Source organism: Gavia stellata, chromosome 20, assembly GCF_030936135.1.
Source record: "Gavia stellata isolate bGavSte3 chromosome 20, bGavSte3.hap2, whole genome shotgun sequence".
Lineage (NCBI taxonomy): Eukaryota > Metazoa > Chordata > Aves > Gaviiformes > Gaviidae > Gavia > Gavia stellata.
The window spans coordinates 3,424,304-3,445,777 of record NC_082613.1 but is presented as its reverse complement, the minus strand read 5'-3'; the positions used below and the strand labels follow the sequence as shown (position 1 = coordinate 3,445,777).

The following is a 21,474-nucleotide window of genomic DNA, read 5'->3' as shown; positions in this document are numbered from 1 at the left end:
TTAGCGGGGTTTTATTTCATACTTTAGAATTACGTACTTGAAGAATACATGAAAAGTAGCAATGTAACGTATTTCACAGTGAAAAACTTCCCTCTTGACTCACAACATGAAGTACCACCACTCTTCTTTCCAAGCTTAATGCAGTTACACCTTTTTCAGTGGAGAGTTTTATATACACTACCAGCCTAAGTAGGGTCTAACAAAAAAACAGCAACACTTTGTTTTCAGGAGCGAAACACTTTTAGAATGAAAAGTACAATAAAATGGGGACATTTCTTAAGTCTATGGCAAAATTCTGCAAAAACAACAAAACCAAAAAAACCGCTCCACTAAATCAGTTCAATCGAAGTAACAGATTTAGTGGCCTATTGAACCAACTCATTCCTCTTTCCTTTGGTATACCAATTTGTTTGTAGTCTTAGCCTTTTCAAATAAACGTCTGATGTTTTTGTAAGTTTTGCTGGTTATAAAGGTGCTACTCTTGTATGTTCTTTAATTACTGATTTGTAAAAATGCGACATTTAAAACCCCTCAGCCTCATGAAAAAAACTAAGTACGACTAGTTTCTTTGCTGTACGCTTAACAGATGGATTCCAAAACACAAAATACCTGTATATAAAAAGGAAGATAGTGCACTTTAAGCTTATAACATTCCGTTTTCAAATCCTCCGTCAGTCACAAGTCATTATTAACACTGTTCTTCTGCAGCCTTTTCCTAAATACACACGACCCTTCCGTTGTAAAATAAACAAGACAGCAACACTGGACTCCTTTTTTTAAAGCGTGTGCTGTAGGAACAACTTTGACACCAAAATATCACGTAAATGAGATGTAAAGGTATGGCTCCTAAGGTCTGGATTAAATTCTCTTATAAAATTACAATTCAAGTTACTGGAAAACATAACTTTATAATCTTAAAAAGCAATATGCTCTTCTTAGACTTTTTCCATTTCTGTACTGTAAATGGAAACTTTAAGATAAAGATGCAAGTAGAAAAACAAAATTTCAGTACAGGTAACGCTGTGAATTTTTATAAGAAAAACATTATGCACAAAATGCGGCAAGTGAAAGTCCAGTATGTTCTTGCCTTTTATCTATTTGAGTATTTTCATTCACAGTTGTTCAAAAATTGCTAATTTGTCAGTACATTTTGTAAGGCTAGTTTGACAACAGCATTTTTGTAAAGGTGAGAATATACAGTATATACAGAAGATGCTGATTCAGTCCTCGCTGTGTTGTAAAAGTATATTATTTATGGGAAATATAATAGCAATCATATTTCTATGACTGATTAGTGGAAGATGAAGCTTCTGTTTCTGTTGGTTTCTGGGTTTCCTTCGGTGCTTCTGGCTTCATCTCTTTACCGATTTCCCTACTCTTACTCCGATCTTTGCGATCTTTTCCTCTTTCTCTTTCACGATCGCGATCTCTCTCTCGATCTCTTTCTTTTTCCCTGCTTCGATCCCGGTCCCTGTCTTTCTCTCTGTCGCGATCTCTGTCTCTGCTTCTTGATCGGTCTCTATCACGTCTTCTGTAGGATTCTCTCTCTCTGGTTCTTGCTCTCTCTCGGTCTCTGTTTCTTTCCCATTCTTTAGCCCGCTCTGAATCCTTCTCTCTATCTTTGTTTTGGTTCCTGTCTCTACTTTTATCCCATTCCTTGTCTCTGTGTCTCTCCCAGTCCCTGTCTCTATTCCAGTTTCTGCCACGGTCTCTTTCCCAAGGTCTGCCATGTTCTCGATCCCTTCGTCTTTCCTCAAAGGGTCTACCTTGTCGATTATCTGCTTGCTGAGGCTCTGGCTGATCTAAAACCTTGTCTTTATTTCCTCCCTCATATCTCTCTCTCTGTCTCCCTTCAAATGTCTGGCCTCTAAATTCAGGATTCTTGCCTTCTCGGAAGTCAGATGCTGACCACTGTCCTTCCGACTCAGATCCTTGTCCAGAAACATTGGAAAGAGATGCAGATGGTCCAGCTTCCTCCCACATCTCTTTTCTGTGGGGTGGTGGATGGCTTGGAAGGTCCAGGAGTGGTCTTGGGGTGGGCTTCATACCTTGTGGTGACTGACCCTGGAAATGAAATCTAGAAGGGGGAGGTTCATTTTCTTCTGGAAACAGTGCAGGTGTGGCTCCTCTTGGTCCTCCAAATTGAAGCGGTGCTGGACCTCTCTGGTTGGCAAATCTGGGTGGTGGACTCCCTCTCCGTTCTTCAAATGGCTGTGGCAAAAGTCCTCTTGGACCAGGTATATGATTTGGAGCTGGACCTCTCTGCCCTTCAAATTGATTTGGGTGAGGCCCTCTTGGTCCCCCAAAATGACTCGGGGCTGGACCTCTTGGCCCTCCAAACTGAGGGCCTCCTCTCTGTCCTTTAAACTGAGCTGGTGGGGGTCGTCTTTGACCTCCAAAAGGAAAAGGCGAAGGCCCTCTGTTTCCCATAAACTGAGGTGGATCTGGTCCTTCAAACTGTCCTGGAGGCCTAATCATTTCATTATATTGGGAATCTGAGAATTCCCTTTGTTCCATGTGAGGTTCCCTACGATCTTCAAACTGAGATGGTGACATTCCTCTTGGAACACCATGATAAGAAGGGGCAGGGCCCCTATTATCACCAAAAAGAGATGGTGGTCCATGCTGTGTGGAAAATAAGGAAGGAATGGGACCCTTTTGACCTCCAAATCTTCCAGAGGGAGGTCCTCTTTGCCCATCATTATTTGGAGAACCGTGCTCTTCAGAGAACTGTGGTGCTGGTCCTCTAAAATTAGGTCCATGAGGTCCTCCAGGTGCATTGAGCATCAGTGGCTGTGGAGGCCCTCCCTTCTGCCCAGGCAAAGAAAATGGAGGTCCAGCTCGGTTTTCTTCAAAGTGCTGTGGGGACGGTCCACCCTCACTCTGAACTGATGGAGATTCAGTTTGTTCTACAAATTGATGAGACTGAGGATTTCTTTGTTCGTCATATTGCACTGATGAAAGACCCCTCTCTGGTTCAAAGTGACCAGCTGCCTTTTCCTGAGAAGTAAACATTGTATTTGAAAAAGAATCCCTTCCCATTACTTCCTTCGACTCATTTGACCACGCTACTTTATGCATATCTTGCAAAGACTGACTGTCGTTTGATGTGGAGAAATTAGGCTGAAAAGATGTACTTGGAGGTGTTGGAAGCAGCACTTTACGTAAAGGTTTGGATGTAGAAGGATCTCCAGAAGCTGTTTGACTCATGTTTTCCAAATTAACTTGAACGGTGTTTTCAAATTTGCTATTGGATGCCTCTTTCTGGGACACCGTAGAAGCCTTGTCACTTGAAACCCAATTATCACCGCTAAAACCAGGCTGAGTAGCAGAAATTAAAGTTTTGTCTTCCTTACCAAGTGAAGTCTGCAAAGCACTTGGAAAACTTGCGGGAGCAATTTCTCTTGTGGATATCTCATTCTGTACCACCTGTGGCTTTATTCGAGAATCAACATTGTCATTAGTCTCTGTCACCATTCTTCTAGCTTGTCGAGGATCTCTATTCTGCCTTGGGTCACAGCCCTGGTTTAAAACTTGTGCTTGCTGATTTAAAGATGAAGGTAAATCTACTTTTTGTGCAGCTTGCTGGTCCTGATGGAATAATTCAGTCTTCAATAGGGAAGATTTTGGTGGTGGTGACATTAAAGCATCAGACACTGAAAAATGAGCCATTGAAACACCAACAGCTGCTCTTTGTTGTCTAAGGGCTTCTTCTTGTTCCTCTAGTTGTCTTTTCTGTTCTTCTATTTGTTTGTTTAATTCTTCCAACATTTTTTGCTGTTCTACCAAGGATGAGGATGCAGATAAATCAGGCACATATGAAGCAGATGTTTCCGAAGAATTGCTTTTAGTGTCTGTATACATTTTGTTAGGTAAATCATCAACAGTAACTTTTGCTTCTTCCAAGATAGTTTCATCTTCTGGATCGTAGGCCTCATCCTCTAGTTCTGCTGTATTAGATGGCTTTTCCACATTGTATCGTTTTTCACTTTCACCAGTCTGCATTTCAAAAGCTTTCTCCGGGCCGTATTCTTCTTCAGGATCATACGGTCTGTCATCCTCCTCCTCTTCTATAGCTCTGTCTTTTGACATCTGTCCAAACTGCTGCACAATGGGATCTAACAAAGGAACAGCTGACATTCCTCCATCAGCAGCAGCTTGACCTTCCTGATTTGAAGACTGGACAGTTTCAGAATCCTTAGCAAGAGGCTCAAAAGTTTTCTTTTTTCCAAAAAGTGTCTGCAGGATGTGCTCGAGAGGTGTGGCAGTTTTTGAGGATGAAGACTGCGTAGCAGTAACGCTTGCAGAAGCAGCGGTTGAAATTGGTGGTGTTACAGTAGTTGTGGTTCCACTTTTAATCGAGGACAGTATTTTTAATACTGAGGGTGTAACTGCTGAGGTGTCTGGAATGGGAAGCGGGGGCGGAGGTGGAGGAGATCCAGGTGGTGTTGTACTTACGCTTGAATCTCCTGAATAAAGTGTATATTTCGGTGTTTTCTTCTCTTGCGAAGCAGCTAGTGGCCCTTTAGAGAACAGTGACGTTTCGGTTTCCTCATGCGCTTGAATTCTGCTTCGCTTTTCCTCCATCTTTTCTGTTTCAATGCCACTGGCAATACGTTTCCCTTTCTGACAGATAACCAATCCAAGAATTAAATTTGGCCGAGATGACTCAAGACCTGAAAGGGAACACAAAGATTGTATATGTAAAAACCTAATTTTTAATTATGCTTTCAGTAGAAACTTACTATTTTATATAGTGGCAGCTACAAAAGTCATAAAGGTAACAGTTTTTCTAAATTCCATTAGATGACCTATTGGCAATTTTCATTAGTCCATAAGCGTATGCATCTGTATTTCTTTACTTTTTATATATACTTGTATATAAGTAAAGAAATGTTTTAATTCCTTCCTTGATATTTTTAATAAAAGATTGCAGCAACAGGTATGATTATTAAAAAGCATCTCTGCAAATGTTCAAAACCAAAGCAAGCTTTTATATTTTTTGTATTGTTACATCATTTTTGTTGTTGTGCAACCACCCCTACCTCTCCCCCTGAAAAATCATATATTTACTTTTAAATAGCTTGCAAATATGTTGTATACATAGAGATACCGAAAAGTAAGAAAACCTGGGCTAAACTTCAGAACTACATTTCTGTTATAATCCGTGCTAAAAGACTACATTGACATTCACAACAACCTATAAGTATTTTGTCTAAGTTAAACAAATACCAGTAATTGCTAAAAAGATAACCTCAAACAAACTGTGTTTGAAAACAGCATTGAAGTTGTAACCCACTGCCTGTTTGTTTGGGTTTTTTCCAGCTAGACATTATTTTGAAATGTGATAGAAGCAGGGAAACTGATAACTAGCATACCAAACAAGCGAAGGAGAGCTTAAGTAGACACGAGTTTAGCGTGTGGGAGGAAGGGACGCTGCACGTTTGCTTTCTCTGTGAGAAAATGGTTGGTCGGGTATGAACCTGGTATGCAGAGGGCAAGGTGACTTTAAACCCTCTGTTGCAGAGTTCAGTTTGATGCTGTACGCCTTTCTACACGTAAAAAAACTTTGTGAGCAGAATTACTCCTTTGTGGAAGCTTCAGACTTGGATCCTTAGAGAAATATATCCAAAAATGATGGGAAGGTTTCTGATAAAGAGGAAAAATGCAAAGGTCTGCAGGTCTGTTTCATGCTACTGTATTTCTTCCCTTTACATGCACAGTTCCCACTGGCACTTGTGGAAGATCAACATGTCCAGAATGAAGAACAGGGAATAAATTCTTTAACAGAGTTGGTGGCAAGTGTGGAAAATCTGTACACAGAGGCTTTTTTAACTTCTGGATTTAATGACTTTTAAAAGGTCCTCAAATGAGGACCACTGTCTTTCCCCCATATGTGCCATTAGATATTATTTGCATCCAGCAAATTTGCATCCAGGAAGCAGTAACAGAAAAAACAATCTGGAAAGTAACAGATAATAGTCACTGTGCTTAAATGGTAAGGTGAAGACTCTGACCTACGTTGTTCCTTCTGCTTGTGATCCTGTAAGTAAGAGTTTTATATATGTATGTTCCTTGTTCTTATTAAACCAAACCAATTGTTCATTAAGGAACAATTTTTAAATATCTAATTATGAGCACTGAAAACTTTTTGATACCAACAAAAAACCCCAAACCCCACAGCTGCAGATACGTTCCATTAGCAAACCACATTCACAGATGCATTACTTTGCTGAAACAACTGAATTAAAAGTTTTAAGGGGACTCTTACATTTACCATCTAATGAGAAAATTACATCAGCTGTTTTCCTAAATTTTTGTTCATGTTTAATAAACTTCACCTTTTCCAAGTTCTTTCGTTGCTAACTGCACACTGAGAAATCAGTAAAAGAGTGTAGTATATTTCTGGGTTAAATGTGAAGTTTTGGCAGTGAGAAGATACCATCACTCTTACAGCTTAAGCTAAATTCAGTTAGAACCTACTTAAGTACAAGATGAAAACTTGGCTGAATTGATGCCAAGGGAAAGCCCAAGCATTAGAACCAATTAACTCAAGATTTCTTCTTCAATGACAGCCTATACTGCAAGAATTATTTGTAGTTTGCTAAATAACACACCGAAACCATAGCTGCTTTATGTTTTAAACTTACTATTTCTCTTCAATACTTGCTATACATTTCATTAAGGAATAACTTTTGTTCACAGAATGTCCCCCTAAATCACCAACGCTTCCACTTCTTACACTCAAATCTTATCCCATATAAACCTTATTTTCCAAATAGTGAACTACAGATAATAAGACAAAGACAGCAATTTTTCAAATAAAATAAGTTAACTTCAAAGTTTTATGAGATCTCTTGACAATTCAGGGAAAAAACCTCCTCTCAAATTCCATGTTCTTCTGAGTGTAACTAGTAATAGTACAGTGAAACTGTTTTAATCACTTAATGAAGAAACCAGCAAAGTCTGGTTATTCCCTAGAAATAGTCTTTTTAAAAGACCAGACAAAATTATAATGAAAATCTGAGGCCAATCTAAAATATTTGCTTGAGATTTCCTATCAGGAATGGTTCTCATCATAATTATGTTGGGAGACAAGAATAATTACATTTGCCTCAGTTTTTGGAAAACAGTTATTCTGTACAATGCATTCTAGATCCAAAATAGAATTTATATTATTTCACAGTTCAGTGGTCAAGTTTTACATAGTTCTGTGGTTAAGAGGGTATTGGACATACTGTTTTAGATAATCTTTTATTTTTCATTTTGCAGTACATATTATTTCTTATATGCACATCTAAAATTCGGTGCCAAAATTTTTTTTTTCCCTCCAGGTACAAGATTTTTGGGTTAGTAAGTGTGGCCAATTTTCACCTTCTTCTTTCATATTTAGGAAAAAAAAATATAAAAATTATAAATACATTAAGAAAATGAACTAGCTATATTACCGGAACTAAGATTTGCTAATAATTCAGTACATGTACAAATTTGCCCCTTAAGAGGGGTAGGGATGCTGAGATGTACAATAAAAGTTGGCAGGACAGGAACTAAATAAATAATTATTTTCAGTGAATCTAAGATTATTCAAAAAGGTCCACATAAATACTTGACTAATCCAAATACTCATTTGCACCCACAGCCTAAAAGCAATTCTAGCAGTTCCCTTCACAATCATTTACTACTTTAAATGAAATTATATTAATAGATAAGATCAAGGCATATTTCAAAAGTAAGACAACTTAACTGGGAAAAAAATCATTCACAATTTGCAGTCAGAATAGACTCATTAGTTAGAAATGGTTCACTGTGTGTGAATTCGCTTTGTATTTTTTCTTTATCGGTATATGACTAACGACTCCACATTTGGTCGGTGTTGACCAGTGCAGAGTATCTCACAAATTGGTGTTCATCCAAAAACTCCTAGTAGGCATTTGCTGTTCCTCTGTTGTTAATGTTTTGGTTATCTACATTTATGCAGAGACCTGTGATTTATGCAATTAGTCACAATGAATCTCCAACACTGAATAACTGAAAGAGGTTTCAAAAATCCATCAGACAGGATATCTAATAAACAGCAATTACTGAAAAATCAGTTTTGAATCCCTGTAAGAAACAGAGATCAAGTCACTAATTAAAACAGGGTAAAATTTTAATACACTTTCAAGACAATAAATTCCAGTAGTAAGTTAATAACATCAGTTATAATTTAATCTGTTTAGCATTTATTCATCATAGAATAAACCCATTAAAATTTTACATTTTGATACTGTAATTTTACACAAATATTAGAAGTTATGCCTAAGCTGGCTTCTACATTCACTCAGTTCAAGGTGATCAAATACTAACTGCTTCTTTTGAATGGAAACATCCAGCTAGGCCAGCATTTCACAGGTCAGTCCCATTCTATTTCAATCTCCGTAAACAGCTTAAGTGCTTAATTTTAGGTAATAAGGAAAATGTTGGCTGCAGTCTCCAACTATTGCTCAACGACTCTCTTTCACAAGCAAGCATTTTAAAAGTGCTGCAAGCTGTGTCGGCAGAATTAGTAGTTTTCAGTGCTAAATTATTTATAAAATAGTTATTATTCTATTATGTATTTGAAGTCCACATGCTGGTTTTATTGAGTTACATCCTGTAACTAAAGCCATTAAATCAGGATATACTAAATATTAGTATTGGATGAATATTTGGTTTTCTTACCCTTAAATACATTTTTTCATTAAATCAGTTTTACCATATTTATGCATATAATGGCCACATCTTTCCCTGACATCATCAGCTGGTAAGAAGTTACCTGCACTGTTAAAGATACATGCCAAATTTCTATACCTTAATGACAAAACCACGGGAATGGATTAAGCATGCCCATGGTGTACATTTTTAAACTGCAGAGACCAATACAAGATATTCTTTAAATTTTATCACCACCATTTAAATATTTGTCCCAATTAATCATGCGAGCAACTGACAACTATCGTCAAATTTGTGCACCCTTAATTCAGGGATATAGATCACTTCCAGCATTGTAACACTGCTGCACATTAAGGTACACTTGCTGGATGGAATTGGCTGGCATAGAAAATAAGGTTCGTAATGCCATGTTCTTCTACTACTGCTACTTGTCATAGTGATATCTGCCGAGATGAAGACACCTAACTCCATTCAGAGGACAGTTAAAATTTTGTTCCATTTGCTGCAATTTTTACGAGCATTCTAAACAGCATGAGGAGATTTCATGCCTTCATACTTCAAGAAAAAACACTTCCTATTGTTAACTACCAAGAGAGATATATCAACATTTGTGGAATCCTTTGCTGAGATATGGCTGTCTTATTAAAATTCATTTATTTTAACTATGTAAGATACTTGTTACGTTCCCAACGTTGCCACTAAATCCCTCAACAAATCACTTTCTATTGGTAATTAAGTCTGATTATACCATTTTTTACGAAGTGCTTTGAGATCTACAGATGAAAGCACTAAATAATGTTAAGTGTGTATGTGAAACAGACAAGTAAATTCACATACACTAAACCGTTGCAAAAAGACAATGCAGAAGAGCCAACCGATCCATGAAAAGTGGTAATAAATGTCTGAGATGAATTAAGCATAAATATGGATAACCTTCCATTTTCCTCTGTTTTTAAATCACCCATGTCAAAGTTTTTTGTAGATCTTCTAGGTACTAGCGCAGTTCAGAAGTCCTCAGTTGTGTTCCAAATCCAGTCCATCAGAAAACAGGAGAAATTCATAATCCATACGTGCATGATGGAACTGGTTGATACAGCTGGAGTATCTTCTAACTAGGATTTCTGGAGTGGCAGGGTTTTATTGTCCTCTCCCTCCTCCCCCCTCCAGTCATACTTATCAAATCATCTTAAGCTATCTAGATCATAATGCTTTTCGAGTCCTTGCTAAAGGCTATTTGAAGGTACACGATTAAATTTAAGGAGACAATGACCACTTTCCATAAAATATTTTTATTGATTGTGAAAGAAAGAAAAAGCGTTAAATTCCATCAGATGTCATTAAAAAATATGGATTACATGTGGTTTATGCTGTGGTTTTAATACATACACAAAACCAGAAAAACAGCTTACCTGATTTTTTTGCCCCCCCCCATACTGGATCCGGTTTTAAAATATGAACACAACTTAGCACAGCTATGAGGTAAAGGCTGCTACGGAAGTTTCCGAGCAGTGTGAGTTGATGGCAGAAGTCTAAGTGGGTCTTCTAGGAAACTGTTACATCATATGGCCTCTCTGCCTTTGGAACCTTGTTTCTATTGCTATGCTTTAATCCACTTTGCCTACAAATATGTATTGCAATTTGAAAACCTGACTCATAAAATCCGCCTCGATGAACACCACCTGCAAATGATACCTGTATTTCTTCTGAGGGATTCCCTCCAGTTTTGAAAAACTTTTGCACTTGAAACTCAACAAAACCAGGCTGACGTTACAAAATTTCTGTACTAATACTTACTAGAGCTTGTCTACATTTGCCAACCTCCAATCTAAGATGAAAGTTTCATTTGAAAATAAACCTATCATGGAAAAGTAAAAGGAAGTGTAAAAAGGAAAGCTGGTATTTCCACAGGAACACAAATAGGCAACAACTAGGTAAACGCCTCCCTAACATAGGTTATTTACTAGCCCAGCAAAAGACTGCAGACGTTGACAGCTGATTCAATGGCCAATCCCATTCCTGTGTTACTGTCCAGAAAGGAGGGCATTTCTTTTGTTCTGGCTGGAAAAACCAGTCCATGAGTCAAGACTCTTTGTCTACGTCCCTGGGCCAAAAGTGTTCTGCACTTAGTGTTTTCACTTCTTGGCTATGAAATGGTGATAGCAGGTTTTGCCTACCTTTCAAGAACTCAGTAAGTTAAAGACTATGAGGTGCTGAGATTCAACAATTATAGCTATGTTGCGATAATTTAGATAGCAATAATCCTGCCTTTTTAGCTATACCCTAAAAACAATGACATAGACTCTGCACTGTTCAAGGATGGGTAAGACAGACTTGGAGTGTATGAGAAAAATCTTGTCTGAGGATGCAGAGCAAGTGCCCTTTGCAATCTCATGGAGGAAGGTAAAGCATTTAACTAACGATGTATCATTTGTTGTTGTTGAAGTCATATACCATTAACACATGAAAACCTGTCCCAGACACTGTTGCTCCTGCATATAAGCTCTGAGAATGGTTTCTTGAGTTTAGTCCTAAACTTGTATTTGAGGAGTAGACAGTCAGCTTCTCAGAAAGGTCAGCTCCTGGCATGTTTGCTGTTTCATACCTACCGTTTAATATTTTGCAAACCATTGCTACGACAATGAAGTATTACCTTCAATGTAACCTGCAGTTCTTCAGCTTCTCAATCTGTTATTTTATATAAAACCCCAGATACTTATTTGGAAACTAAGCATATGCACTTCCTCCATCCTCAGATGAAGATGACTTCAAATTTTGTAATAGAAGGATGTTTCATGGCTGAATTTATTCTCAGTTCTTCTGTCACCATGTTCAACGCACAAACATGGGGCAAACTCAAGCCAGACATTACTACTGGTAATTTTATCTAAAAATAGAAGATTATAATATAACCTGCCTATACTAACTACTGTCTACCACCTACTAACCCTAAGGAATGTGGATGCCTTTTACCCCCCAACAAACCAATTTTCAGAAGTCAGTGATTTGGCTAGTTTGCTCCAAATAGAACAAAACATTTCAAACACCTTGTGCACCATATTGCACGTACAGCACAATACTTAGCATGAGACAGTAACAATGTAGTGAAACCACTATAAATAAATAAAATAAAACACTATAAACTTGATCTTCATAGGTTTCTTGACTCCTCTGTGGGCTAAGTTTCCTGCTTGATTTAAGCGACAGTGAATGGCTTGTAAGGGCCTAGGTTTTGTGGATTTATGGGTTGCTGAAGATAGGGTGGGGGTTTTTTGGCTTTTTTTGTTTGTTTTTCAGTATAGTGGCTGTTCCACATACTTGATTTTACAGGTAAACTCATCCTCCTAATAGCATATAAGCATCTTGTTGGAAAGGCTATGTAAATTTCAGACAATTTTATCTTGAACAGAGTTGGATATCCAATTTTTCCCTATTTACATACTTTAAAATTGGTTTTATGTAAAAAAAATTTAATAATGCTTACATTAAACATTCAATAACAACTTGTCTCAGATTGACCTTTGTTTTGTGATTTTACCTAGCATTTAACCTCCCCTGTTTTGTGCTTACCTGGTCCCTCAAAGGGCAAGAGTTTGGAAGGTATTGGGTCCTTAGTACTCAGGGGGATCAGGTAGAGATCCTTGACATGTCTGTTGTTATTAGCTACAACACCAAAACGACCACGACTGCTAAAATAGGAGTAGAGAGAGATATAGGCAACTTCTTCTTCTTCTGTTGCAGGATGGAAACGAATCAAACACAATTCCTGTAATACAAAAGCAAAGTGGAAAAATTCAACCTGCAGCATACCAGCAAATAAAATGGTAAAGGGCAAATTCCAGGGGTAAAAATAAATTGTACATTTATCACTCCAACTATGTTTTTAAGGCAATACTCTAGCTTTAAGAGACTACTGTTGTTCAATTTGTAATATTAAAACAGAATTAGGTTTGTCATTTTCAGAAATACAGATTACTTGTGTATCTTACATCAAACTAAACATCTTGAGGCTCAAATTCATATGAAAGAAATAGAAAATTCTTAGTTTCATGATGACATCTGTGTACTGTGCATCATTTTTTCACTTCTGAAGTGTTTTTAATAGTAAAATCTATTAAATACATTCAATGATAAGCTCCTTTTCTTTAAAATTTGAATTTCAATCTTCAATACTGAATAAATAGATTATTTATGCTTAGGAATAAATGGTATGAAGATTTAACTCCTACACAGGAGAGAGAGATCAAAAGGATCTGCAGGTCAATAAACATGTTTCTTCAATAAATGAAAAATTTCAAAGCAGTAAGTGGTGTCTGTAGTTTTCCAGGTGTGACATATGTCAGTATTTGCTGTTTACTAATTTATATTATACAAAGTTGTCATTTTCTATTGCTGTATTTTTCTTCCGGGTTTTGCAAAGGATTTTAAGTGAATACCTTAGAAAGCGAAGATTTGAGTTTGCCAACATAATCCCAGACTGTCTTCGGTGAGATCCTCCCACCAATGTGAATTGTATCTGGTAAATCCTAAACAAGAAGTATTACATGGTAGTATGAGAAAAACCAAAAGAGACTAATGTTTAAAAGCAGTGAAGGTTGCCCCATCCCACTAGCCTAGTGGCTAATGCACTATTATATTTTGGTAAACTTTCATACATCCTTTTCTAATTTCAGACAGGCTATTTCTAAATTTCAAGGTGTTTAATTATGGCACGTTACCAAAAGGCTAACAGTATACATGAAACAGAAAAAGCATTCCCAAACAAGGATAGCAGCAAAATGTCTAATAGTTCTGTATGCCCATTATTGGCTTTGTTTTTATAGGGAAGCTGCTATTTAAAATATAGATTTTCTCCACACTTTCAGTTTCTCAGGAAATGCTGCACTCGTGACTACAAGGTGCATGAATTCTAGTGAGCTTCCTCTCATGAGGACACTGAAACTCATTTTAGCAAAAGCAATACCAATAAGAACCACCAACCCTACTAATAAAAGTCCTAAACACACATTTGTGTTTGAAACTTCCTAACAGTCACATAAAACGCACTTCAGAGAAAAAATGAGGGAAAGAAAACTTATTTGTTTTAGCACAAACCTTTATACAGTCTCATTATTTGAATGTACACCCTCCCAGAAAAGTATCATCCAACTATTTATACTTGAGAATTAGTAAAAAGGATGATATTTTTCATAAATGGCCAAACAAAATTTTGTAACAGATCACATCCGTAACCCATTCTGTTCTTGAACTAGATAAGAAATCTACTTTAAAATAGTGGCTCTAAAACTTTTCAAAAAAGGAAGCTGAAATAAAGGTATTATTCCACATTAGATCCTAACATATGTATAAATATGTTTAAAGACGTGAGAATTCTTCACATATTTGTGAGGAATTTTTAAAAGGCGCTTTTTTTTTTCTTGAGCTACTTTTCCTATTACTAAAGGGATGCCATTTACCACTGCTACAGTTCTAAAATAACTATATATATAGTGAGCCCAGCCTTTCTAGCACCGGGAACTGCAGTACAGATTTATTCTACACACATAAACATGGCAGTGCTAACCTCGCTAAGATAATCAAAACACCCGGAGACAGGATATGCTTTAGTGACAAATTTGGCCACACTTTGCATGTTAATAAATCCTTTCCAAATGGTGTTGAGACGAGAGAGAAAGAGGGAAGTATCGCTGTCTTGAGGTGAGCGTGGCTCTGCAACGCTGCAAAACAAATCCAAAACAGAAAGGTTACAGAATACAAATGAGAACAGTCCCTGCGTTTTTTTCTTTTCTTCCCTCCTCCTATTGATCAAATATTTTATTTTAAACATATAACAGAGTTTTTACTAAATGCTTTGTTAATGTTTTCTACTAACTTGGTATTAGTGAAAAAAGCAAGGAGCAACAGAAAAGAAACTTGTAGCTGCAGACAGGCAAAAAGATGCCAAAAGATAGGACTTCTATAAAACTAGGTTAGCACTGTAACTGTTGTGATCCTGACTCTGTAACAAACTAATCTGAATCATGTATTTCCCACTAACTGAGTCAACAATATGTATCTGAAAGAGATTCTCAAGTAAAAGAACTTGCTATGAACAAAAAGCTTTTAACTGCAGTTTCATAAGGATATACATTGGAGTATTTAATTTTATTACTGTATATACCCAAAATATGAAAGAAATCCACTTCCTTTCAAGCTGGTCTATTGCCTAATTTTAATTCATATTCATAAATTCAGATGTAACAGTATTTCAATATAGGATGAAAATCTGGAAATGCCTTTAAACTATCTCTCACATACACTTGCTTCCTATATATTAACATACGTGCAGACTTCTAAGTCTGCATAACACCTTCAAGTTTTATTTATGTGCTGAAACACACTGTAGAATCTTTGCTGTCAACATGCACTGATGCTCAGGAAATTTTACCAACTAGAGAAGGTAAATGAGGAGATGACAGATTAAAAATCTGAATCAGGCTACCTGAACTTTAAAGTTGAACATGCCTTTTGATTGGGGGGAGGGGAACGGGATGTGGGACACATGGGACTTTGAAGATAACCACATTAAAGATTCGGTAGCTTGGCTTACTCTTACGTATACGCACTTGATATTGGGTGAATGATGAACTGCTAAGTATCTTGGATCTGGTGAGGATGACGGTTTTGTTAATATTGATTTGGGGACAGTCATAATGGGTTTTGAAGTTTCTTGTTTTGTTTCTCCTGTTGAAACTTTGTCAGATGCAGGACCAGAACGCAGGGCTGGTGTCACAATACCAGAGGAGCTGCTCATTGCTGTCCTAGGGTCTCTACCAGAAACTGTTACGGTTGTGACAACTCCGCCAGCACAAGAGGCAGGAAAAGCAGAAGCTTCTTCAGGTACAGAAGACTCTGTATTGTTATAGCCCTGAGTTGTAGGAACATAAGTTCTTTCTACGCTTGGCTGAGAAACTGTTTCTGCTACCGGTCCAACTTCAGTCTCCATTGCGTCTTCAGAGACGGCCTCCTTGACAGGCTCTGCTGTTGGCGTTGGTGCAGAACTCTCATACTTAGGCTGAACTTCTGGTTTTGATTTCGACTCTGCCTTTTTAACAGGGGCCACTAACTTTATCTTCTTAGGTGGCCCTTCATCTTCGGATGCTGAAATCTGACCTATAAATTTATTTTAAAAACCTTTAATTACTATTTAACAGTGAAACAGTTTGGAGAAAAACAAATAAACAAGCAACACTCTTAAGATAACAATTCTTTTACTTTGCACAAGGTCAGTACTGTAGATACCTGTACAGATTTTGCAGTTCAGGTCAAAAAGATGGGCTCGATGTTGACTTGTTGTATCCTTCAACATACTGCTAAAGACATCTAGAGAAGGAGCACTGTTTAAATTTGGTGCAGTTCGGGCTGACTCTTGCTGCTCCTAAAAGTGAATAAACACAAGAAATATTCCAGTTAATCATTAATTTCAAGCACAAAAAATACTTTTGAAACTGTTAATTAACTTTAGTAGTTTAAAAAAAAGATTGAAGGCCTTGGTTAAAGCATATCATTTCAGAGAGAGTTCTCAAATAATATTTGTTCTCATTTCATTCCGCGGTGTTCTGAAGTAGATAGCTACTGTTCAGAAATAAAAGATTTCTCTGGAAATTGACAGCAAGGGCTGAAAAACACACAGCATTTTAGAAGCACATGCAAAATGTGCCTATCATTTGGTTGTCACACTCCTTCAAACTAAAAGGAAAAATGCTCATAGCACACCTACTAGGTGATAATATCCCTACAGTTCGTTGAAACAATCTGCACTTCTGATGAAAAACTTGAGGCCCTAGTTACCATTTATCTCCCTCTATGTCTTTGTGCTAAAGCAATAGCCAATACTTACATCTGAATCAGACACTGGCGGAGAATCTTCCATATTTACAACTTGCATATGTTCCCGTTTTGCAGATGTTTTCTTGATTTCATGAGATTTGCTTCTTGACTCTATCATCTGAAAGAAACAAAACCATTTTGGTAAAAAGTCCACGTATTTGTTTTATAATTTTATTCCATACTTTGTTATCATTTGGCTGGCGGTAGACAAAAAAGGATATTGAAACTGAACATTATTAGTATTTCATTAGGAAGAAAATGGTGCATTAACATAATATGGGTGGTAAGGGTTGGCGAACTCGCTCTTAATTCATCTCTAAGGACACAGAGGAAAATTATGTTACTTACTGCTTTAGCTGGTTTCTCTTTCCATACAGACAGTTCTTTAGATAAAAGCTCTTCTGGTTTCATTCTCACTAGTTTTGACAGTGAGATTTCCTCACGAAGGACACGATGAAAAAGTCCCTGAAAACAAAACAGACTTTGCTGCTATGCTGAAGAGAACCTGCTTGGGTAACTAACAAGATTTGCAGTGCTGAACAAGCAAAACCTGTTCCAGTTTCTTAATTCTCTATTAAAAATATCGGCTGCTTATAAGCAAATTTGGAAGGGTGCAGCAACCAAAAAATAAGGATGAAACAAACGCAAACTACAAATTTTCCTCATTATCATCAATATCTATCAATATAACTGAATAGGAATGTCAGAAGTTGAGCAGCCACTCTCCTGTTTCATATCTATTGCAGAAATTAAAAAAAAAAAAAAAAAAAAAAAAAAGTTGTTTCAGGTGTTCTCTAGTGGATATTTTCATCTGCACCAGCATCCATTTTTTTCTTTTAAAGCATAAATACGATCATGTACATGGGCAGTATCCAACATGTACTACAGAACGTCACAAGAGAACAAATAATAAAGTCTGTATTTATTTTAAGAAAGCCATTCTGTAAATAAATATTTCACACCAAATGCCCAAACGTAATAAATACACATGATCAACTAAAGTAGACTATGAATTCCTACTGGATAAAAATTTTCTTTTAAAGATTTGAATGGCTTTATAATAATCTTTTATAGCATAATTCATAAGTCTCTATCTTGAAACTCTTAATGTTGAGGGTAGAATTCGACATATCATTAAAAACCAAAAGTATATTTCAGTATATGTTTACTGTTTAAGGAAATTCCAAACCTGGTTTTTGGGGTCCTTGAGATTGAACATGATGCTACGGTATTTACTCTTGTATCTGTTGTCCGTAACTTGAAACAAATTAAACATCTCCTTCTCAATATTGAGTGCTACTTTCCCTACTTCACTCTCTGTCATGACCAGATCATCGCTATCATTGACTCTGTTAAAAACAAAAAAGGGTACATACATTTATGTTAGGCATGAATCTTCAGGTAGCATTCATAAAAACTCACTTTTCAGAGGAAGGAGCTAACCTAGGCTCCCCTCCTCACTCAGTGAGGGCTCAAGACTCCTTTAAAAGACATCTCAAAGCCAAAATTTATCTCAGGACCTTGAACTGTGAACTACGGCAACCTTTCACTACTGTCCACCGGCTGCCAGAGAAGACAGCCTTTGTGAACTGTCGTCAGCCTTTACCGCCACTCCTGCCCATGGCACTGAAGTTAGGAGTTTCTCTGCCGTGAACGACACAGGGAGCCCAAGCACTTGAGTTTTAGTCCCAGATTTTCCACTGTGAACAGCATTTCCATTTCAGAGACAATACCAGAGCGCAGTGGTCTATAATAAGTATGGATGGCTGGCAGTAGCTTTAATAATTGTTGTGGGACAATTTGCTTTTGTTTGTTTGGGTGTTTTTTTTCTTTCCTAAGTGATACAGTTGTCCGCTGGCCAGTGTTTGTTCTTGATTTTTATGTTGGGAGGGGAGAGAATCTCTACTTCAGTAAGCCTTTAACCTTTCACTACAGTATTTCCCATTCTATGTTCTCTACAGCCTCCACACCTCCAAACACTGCCATCACCAGATTTTGAAACTTCAGAGCACCTGCATTATAAAAGCTCTTATGCTGTAATTTAATTCTTCAACTGTTATTGCCTCAATATAAATGGAACAGTGAGGTTCCTTTTTTTTTAAAGGCATTTTCACATGCACATTTATTTTATATCAGGATTTTTTTTTTTTTTTAATATAAACCTGAAATGCCAATTATACTTGTAGTAATTTGTAGTATAAATTCAATGCCTCAATATCAAGAATTAAACAAAACTCTGCAGGCTAAACATTTACATCTAGTTGTAGCTTCCTACATAAAGTAAGTGCTATGAATTCCCACCTCTTCCATAAAATTTCTTTTAGGGACCGTCGAATATTTTGTCGAATCTGAGAGTTGGGTTGTGACTGCATAGGGCTAGCTGATGCTTTTGCTTGACTACTTCCAGATGCGGTAGAAATGGAAGACAGTGAAGGCTTTTTGAGTCCTCCACCCAAACTGGAAGATGTAGCTGGTTTTTTGGAAACCGACGAGCCATGAGAAAGAGATGAATGTTTTGAAGGAACGCTGCCTGATGAAGGAACACTGCCTGATGAAGGCCAAGGTTTCTTGGGAATTACACCTTTGAAACTTCCAGCAGGTTTAAGCGGCTGCTTAGTTAGTGATGTGTTAGAGAAGGATGGGACCTTCTTTGAAGGAAGATTTTTAGTGAGAGAAGACGTCTGTTTCTCCATTATAGATGCAACTGCTTTCTTCGATGCTGATGTAGGTTCTGCTCTATCTTCATGCTTTTTCTCTTCCCTTTGAGCTGTTAAGACAAAGAAGGAAATACAACATTAAAGGCTTAACTTCATAATTTTCTGTTCATGAAGATCAGTTACCAATCTATAAAGAAAAGTCTGTGAAATGACATTGCCAGAGAGTAACTATCAAGTAGGCAATTTAAGCTATTTACTTTCACTAGCCTTTTTAAAAGTAATTTTAAAAACCATGTAGAGGTTGATATAATTTTTTTGAAGAAATTTGTCTTTGATCCTTTAGAGTACTTCACCTCAGAGGCCGACTGAAGAGCTGAGTTTAAGAGAATTCCACTTTGGCTCTAAAGGTTGAAAATTTTATTTACAATCTACGCAAGAAGACTGGGGAAAAAAAAAAAAAAAGGCACCACCTTCAAAGATTCCTGAGTGGGATAAGCTTCAAAAACACCCCAAACTTTCACATATTAAAAAAAAAAAAAAAAAGAAAAAGGGCAGCAATACAACCCCCATCTTACATTTAAACAGAAAAATTCTCATAGCACCTTACAAAACCTGTTTATTACAGAGACTGACCTGATGACAGAGTCCTTGAATTTGAAACTGCATTATTACCTTAAGTTTAGTATTACAGAAGTTTAATAAACCCTTTCCCCCACACTTTTTATTTTAAAGAGCAAGCAAAGACAGACAAGTTATGTAGCACAGAAATGGCTTAAAAAATTTAAACACATACTCAATGTACTTGGTTGCTAGCATTAATATCATACTGATGATGTTGCCATAAACTATTATTAGATCTTCCTATTCAGTTCCTAGCTAAATTCTAGATTTATAAAATAATTAAACATTAATATTGCTGCTCAGCCTGTGGCCATCTAATCCCTACCATTTGCAAACTATTCCATTCACACTATTCAAGTTTTCTGCTTAAACATTTTTTTTCTAACGTTAATAGAATAATTGATACATGTCATATACAAGAAAATTTACAAAGTATAAGTAAAGGCTCCAGTTTTCGCCCATGTTGAATTATACTTGCACAGGGCTTTAAAAGCAGTCATTTCTTTAAACTGCATTTCATCTGTCCGCCTTCTGGCACTGACAGGAACAATTCAACACAGCAAAAAAAGCCAAAACCAAAACCACACACACATCCCCAGCAAAAACCCCATCATTTACAAGACATTAAAGTTACAGTGGGCTAACACTAGCACACTTATCCTGACAGCTCAAAGAAAGAAGGGTTCTGATGGAAACCACCGAAAAACAACTCCTGAAATACAACTGTTGCCATTAGAAAAGCCAAGTTTTCTCCCAAAAAAGCTTTTTTGCTCACAAATCTGTAGATAACCACTGACTAGTTAACAAGTTAATTTTTAATCTGATGTTTTTAGCTAGTGCAGGTTTGTAGAGTAATTAATCCAGAAGCCCTAGTTGCAAAATGCAGGACCCTTCCTGGGAAAGATCCAGGAATTTAACTTTTGGTAACTTTACGAAGGACCAAACAGTACCTCTTCAGCTTCCAGATCTGCATTAATGAGAGCAGACATTACTACGGGGGTCTAAATTTTCCAGTCTTTCTATCTGTTCTGAGATGGACGTGAAGGGGACAAAGCACTCCTGTGAAGTCTGGTTCAATAAACCCCACAAATCAGCCCAAGCTTCCAATGGAAACAGCCCTCAAAACGGGGAAGATTTGGAATGCTTAAGAGACACAATGTGATACTCCCTCATTTCAGGCCATTTCCTCCCTTCTCCATACTTAAAGTTCAGGCACCCCCTGAACTTTAGCATACGCTTCCAGCAGAAAGATGCTTCTAACCCCGGTTTCTTTAAATGGACTCTTACTGTTGGCAGTTCCACCACAAATACAGAAAGGGATGATTAAGATGAACTAAGAAGTGATGCTGTACTTGAACTTTTGTAAGTACAGGCTAAGTATAAGGGTGTGTGCTGAACTTCTGCTGGAACACAAGAAGCTAGAAGATCCAAAAGCACTATGTATTTATCCTTATTTTTTTTCCTAGAAGCACTTTACAAGTAGAGACCTTGAGGAATTTTTCTGAGTGAGATTTAACTATTTGAAGTGTAAAACAAAACAGCTGCCACAATGTCAAAGAATGTGAAGATTTTGCTATAAAGTAGATTAAAATAATTAAGTCTCACGCTATTCCCATAACTTTCCCTAGAGACTGGTCTT

At 37.1% G+C, this 21,474-nt stretch overlaps 1 protein-coding gene across 1 annotated transcript in view; it reads right to left on the bottom strand.

Annotated features, from left to right (window-relative positions):
- Positions 1–1,027: 1,027 nt before the first annotated feature.
- The window catches only part of DIDO1 (death inducer-obliterator 1), a 41,285-nt gene continuing 20,838 nt past the window's right edge, over positions 1,028–21,474 (bottom strand). The window contains exons 7-16 of the mRNA XM_009810277.2: positions 18,859–19,324; positions 17,747–17,906; positions 16,906–17,022; positions 16,568–16,675; positions 15,970–16,105; positions 15,294–15,840; positions 14,252–14,405; positions 13,125–13,214; positions 12,259–12,454; positions 1,028–4,676 (exon numbers count right to left, since the gene is read on the bottom strand). Of these exons, the coding sequence (XP_009808579.2) occupies positions 1,282–4,676; positions 12,259–12,454; positions 13,125–13,214; positions 14,252–14,405; positions 15,294–15,840; positions 15,970–16,105; positions 16,568–16,675; positions 16,906–17,022; positions 17,747–17,906; positions 18,859–19,324 (5,369 nt within the window). The 3' untranslated portion in view covers positions 1,028–1,281. The remainder of the gene's footprint in view (positions 4,677–12,258; positions 12,455–13,124; positions 13,215–14,251; positions 14,406–15,293; positions 15,841–15,969; positions 16,106–16,567; positions 16,676–16,905; positions 17,023–17,746; positions 17,907–18,858; positions 19,325–21,474) is intronic.